Source organism: Phaethon lepturus, unplaced genomic scaffold, assembly GCF_000687285.1.
Source record: "Phaethon lepturus isolate BGI_N335 unplaced genomic scaffold, ASM68728v1 scaffold29149, whole genome shotgun sequence".
Taxonomy (NCBI): domain Eukaryota; kingdom Metazoa; phylum Chordata; class Aves; order Phaethontiformes; family Phaethontidae; genus Phaethon; species Phaethon lepturus.
Window position 1 is genome coordinate 8,520 of NW_010566017.1, and position 4,818 is coordinate 13,337.

General features: G+C 51.5%; 1 protein-coding gene across 1 annotated transcript in view; it reads right to left on the reverse strand.

Moving 5' to 3' along the window:
* PLEKHM1 (pleckstrin homology domain containing, family M (with RUN domain) member 1) overlaps positions 1-4,818 on the reverse strand; it is a 12,775-nt gene that overhangs the window by 7,141 nt on the left and 816 nt on the right. The window contains exons 2-4 of the mRNA XM_010295367.1: positions 3,638-3,885; positions 1,558-2,193; positions 1-312 (exon numbers count right to left, since the gene is read on the reverse strand). The exon at positions 1-312 is cut by the window's left edge and continues 100 nt beyond it. Coding sequence (XP_010293669.1) covers positions 1-312; positions 1,558-2,193; positions 3,638-3,885 — 1,196 coding nt within the window. The remainder of the gene's footprint in view (positions 313-1,557; positions 2,194-3,637; positions 3,886-4,818) is intronic.

Consider the following 4,818-nt stretch of genomic DNA (forward strand, 5'->3'; position numbering starts at 1 on the left):
CCGCTTTTCCTTGTCTCTCCTCCTCTCGGACCGCCACACCGCGTGGCCGAAAAGGCGGCAGTGCCGCTGGCTTGCGGTGCTGCATCTCCATCCCCATCACCGGTGGTCACCGCGTTGCCTGTCCGAGTGGAGCCGGGACAATCGGCGTTGGGAGCCGGTTGCTGGTGAGCTCCGTGGGACGGCGCCAGGGAGAAGGGCGATGTGGCTGGGGGGCAAGTGCGCTGCCGTGGGGAGCAGCCCAGCACGCTGGGGTCCAGCCGTCCATCTGCGGCTTCCAGACTCGTCTTGGCTTTGCTGAACTCGGACAACACCCTGGAAACAGAAAAAGCAACTAGTTTGAATGTAGCTGTGTTCACCAGAACCTATAAAAAAACCCAGGTATTGCAGATTATAACCACCCAAAAAAGGGCTCAGCAACACTGCTTGTCTCCTGCAGGCTGGCAGCACTGTATGGCTGCAAAAAACCCCCATGGCACTAGTCCTGCTAACAGAAAAACGTGTGATTTGTGCCCTCAGAGCAGCAGTCGACCCCACTGCAGGCAAAGACCCCACCTGCAAAGGATGCATTTCCTAACTACGCCCGTTAACGGGGTTTAACTTGCTTTGGATGGACACCTCATGAGGGAGGGAGAGCACTGGGTGCTCCCCACAGCCCCAGCCCCGTGTACGGCTCTCAGCCACGCATCCAGCCGCGGATCGTGTGCCAAATGTAAAATGTTTTCAGAACTGTTAACAAGCAATTATTAGTGGAGCCGGGCCAGACGAGACGCTGTTCCCATGCCCCTGCTTCACCACCAGCGAGGCTGAATTAAACCAGCCCAAGATTAAAATTCAAAACGATGTCTTTCCATCACGAGTTTAATCCAATCAAGGCAGGTGTTTCCAGGATCGTCTTAAGATGCAAAATCCTGGAAGTAGGTAACAACACCATTATCGATGGGGAAGAACAGACTGCAGCTCTAAACCCCCTTCAAGACCCTTACGGAGAACACGGTGCTTCGCCAACCAGCACCCCGAGGCCAGGCTCCTTCAGAGCCAGGTTTTAAAGGTGGCAAGGAAAATATTTACTGATTACTCAGAGCTTATATAACCCACTGGAAATCTTTGTGCTCGGTGTTTGGCAGAAATAAATCATGAGGATGACAAACTAACAACCTCCCTCCTCTAAATTATCTGCTGAAGCTGCAAATTATAACCCTTTCCTGCAACCAAACTCACTTCTTTCCCCCTGCAGAAAGCCCCAGAGCATCCCCCAGCTCATGCCAGGGAGATGTGACATTCCTGAAGCTGGGGAGCAGCATTTTTCTGACATTTCTGCCCTGGTAAAGAGGACAGACAGACACATCAGTGGCCAGGAGCTAATTTGCCGTGGCACCAAGGTCCCAGCAAGCCATGCCGAGCATTTCTTTTACCTTTCAGGCTCTTTCCAAGAAGAAAAAAGGAGCCTGATAAAGAAAAACAGGGAAAAAAACTTTTCTGCCTATAGCAAGAAAATAAATGAGAAGCCAGGAGAAGATTAAAAATCCCTTTGAAGAGGAGATCTGGCAAAAGACTTACTCTTGCAGTGACCTGTCCAGGTCCTCAGCGGTGGCCGTCCCCAGGTCGGAGTCGCAGGAGAGCGGCTCCTCGCTCCGCTCGGGACTGCGCGTGCAGTGAGCCGGGAGGATGCTGTCGGAGCCCAGGCTGGAGGAGAGCTGGGACGAGCTGGTGGTGTTAAGGCTCAACGAGGATGATGTGAGCTTGATTTTGCTGCTGGCTTTGCCGATGGGTAGGACAGAGGGTTGAATCTCGATCTCGTCCGACCCCGACGACTGGGAGATCGAACCCAGCGATGCTTTTCTATGGGGTTCAGATGTTGAGGACGTGAGGGGCTCCAGCAGCTCCGAAACAGGACACAGACCTGACAGGGACAGCGGGGTGATGGTCCACTCGTTCAAAACAGCCGATTTATAGGAGAGCTCAAAGGTTAAGGACGTTAAACCCTGCAAGTAGCTAAGGAGAAACTCGCACTCTTCAGCATCTAAGAGCAGAGCGGTTGTCTGGTAGTATTCGGGCAGCCGGGACCTCTCCCGCAGCAGCAGCTTCAAGTAACACTCCACGAGGCCATCGTTCAGAGCCAGCCTCAGCCAGGCTCGGCAGCGGCCGACATCCGTATTGATAAAGATGAGTTGTTCCAGCTCCGAGACAATATTTCTGGGGAAAGGGAAAAAAAGAACAGAATAGGATGTGAGCGGTTCCGTTTTTGGTCCATCACGGGGTGCAGGAGGGGCAGATTCTCCATCAGGAACTGCCCAACCTGCTCTGCTGCTGGGAGTTTAGGACTTGGGTCAAAAAAGGCTGTGGAAAATCTCTTTCCCCTGTGGAAAACACGGTTTCCCATGGAGAAAAAAAGAGCTCCTGAACCCCCCAAAGCTAAATATATTGGTAGCAACCCCAGGCATCCCTAGGGTGCCTCTGGGTCCTCCTCCTCTCTCTGGTTGGATGCATCTTACACACATTGCTTGCCCTGGACCAAGGCTATAGAGGGGGAAATTCTGCTATCCCTGCACATTGGTGGGCCTTGCTCTGGCTGGATACTCCTTGGTGACAACCGCATGTCTAAATCCTAGCTTCACATTTAAAATCAGCCAAAACACACTGAAAACTGCTGCAACAGCCCCCAAAAAAGACCAGGTTAGGTTGAGCTCTTCAAGCAATCTCAGCCTCCTGACTTCAACCGTTCTCCCCTAAAATCCAACAGCGACCCCATGCTTCCTAATCCTCCCCGGCCTCAGCTCACGTCAGCGCTGCAGAGCAAAAGTTTAGTAATTTTTTTTAATCTGTCTCTCAGGAAAGAAGAAAAAGCCTTCAAAGGGCATAAAAATATCCCTGTAGCGTGTGAAAGTTATTTTCATCCCCTCTTCCATAATTTAAGAGTGGTTGATGGAGTTGCATGAGGCTTTCAAAACTATTTGTGTGTGGGCTGTTATTTAGTGTGGGAGGACTCAGCTTAGGGAGTGGCTCGGAAAAACCCCAGCAAATAATGACAGTTACCCAGGTGAGACCTCCTCGAAGCTCACAGATGCTCATCCTGGTTGGGATATGGGGAAATGGAGGCTATGCATCCCAAGCAGGTCCAGGTCAGAAGACAGACCAGACCCCCGCACCGTGCACCCCGTAACCCACCACTGCCGTACACCACTGCCGTCACCAGGGTCCCACCAGGGACATGGAGTTCCCATATACAGCCTGGCACCCAAAAATAGGTAAGAAAGCCCTAAGCTGTCAGCAGTGTTTCATTCCTTAACCGTTTGGGAACATTGGCTCAAGCCTAAATGGCACTTTACCCCTTGCACCCACTGAAAGGGACCATGCTGACAGCACTGCGTGCTCAGCCCTGCGTCACTTGGCATCGCAGGGGCTTCGCTCTCCTACCTGCATCTCCCAGCGGTCCCAGGCAGCCCCAGCCCTCCAGGACACCCCATGAGAGCATCTCTCCCTCTGACTGAACGGACTGAGCACACAGGACAGGGTAGAGATGTATCTTTCCATCAAGCCATCCTCCTGTTCCCCATTCCCTGAATTTTGTGGCTTTTGCACCAAAGAGAGTGGATAAACCTGAGCGTGCAAACGCCTTTTGGCAGGGACGGGCACTCACCGATGGGTGATGCTCTTCAGCAGACCCCAGAAGACCGGCTGGGGAAGCGGTCCCCGCCCCCCTGTTTTCCTCCCTTTCCCCCCACTTTCTGCCTTTATATGCTTCGCCTTCAGCCCGTGCACGAAGACAGCTTCCAGGGCGCTGCAGAGAGTGTTCGCGTTCCCATCGTCGCTGGTTACAACGGCATCCGAAGTCACGTACTGCTTCTGCAACGCCTTGATGGCATTCACCAGTTGCTTCTTGATCAGCTGCAAGACAGCCAGTACACATTTGCATTATAAAAAAAATAAGTATTAGGAACAATTTCATATAAAAGGGCTCAAAAACTGCAAGGCTCATCCAGAGTGAAGCACCACGCGACTCCTGCTTCATCCGCGTGCTTTGTGGTGGCTGTTAGGGAGCACTACAGATGAACTGGTCAAGCTGGGGACTCATGCTCTTGGCATCATGGTTCATCTGGCTTTTTTCTTTTTAATTTAGATGAGTAATTTATGCAATTTTAGCTGGCATTTCAGAGCCCACTGGCTTGCTGTGGTTGCCTCTGGAGCATGTGGTGCTTCCTCTGCAGACACCAAGTTGCTTAAGAGGATGGGGAGAAAAAGAAATCGGCTCCTTCCAGGCCTTGCTCGGGGGAAACACAGGGATGAAATAAGCGTGAGTGATAAATGAGAAACTCCAAGGAGGTAACCCATAATAAGGGCTGCGATACCACTTGAACTTGTGCAGATCAGCCCAAGCAGCATGTGACATGCTAACGAGTCCAGCCAGCAGAAATCAAAGCCATTGATCTCGCTCTCAGCAGCTCGTCTGTGTTGATTAACCCATGGGCCCTCCCCAAAAGATGCTTTTGGAAGGACAGCTGGGGTTTAGCTGCTGCCTTCGGAGAGACTTGACGGCCTTTGAAGAGGTGACATGAGAATTTTACCTTCCAGCAGCTTTGCTTCCCTCTTTCTCATACCAGTCAAAAAGAAGCAAGTTCAGAGATTTTAGCAATTTTACATTGGTGGAGATGTCTTTTTTTTTTCTAACACAGCTGAGCCCAGATGGCTCAATCAACCTTATTTAAAATGAAAGTTGTACTTCCCAGCAGGCATTTGGTAAACGCTGCAAATTCAGCCAGGACCCCATCAAACAATTCACGTTTTGGCATCAATCACGCAGCATTTCGAGGCGAACGCTGA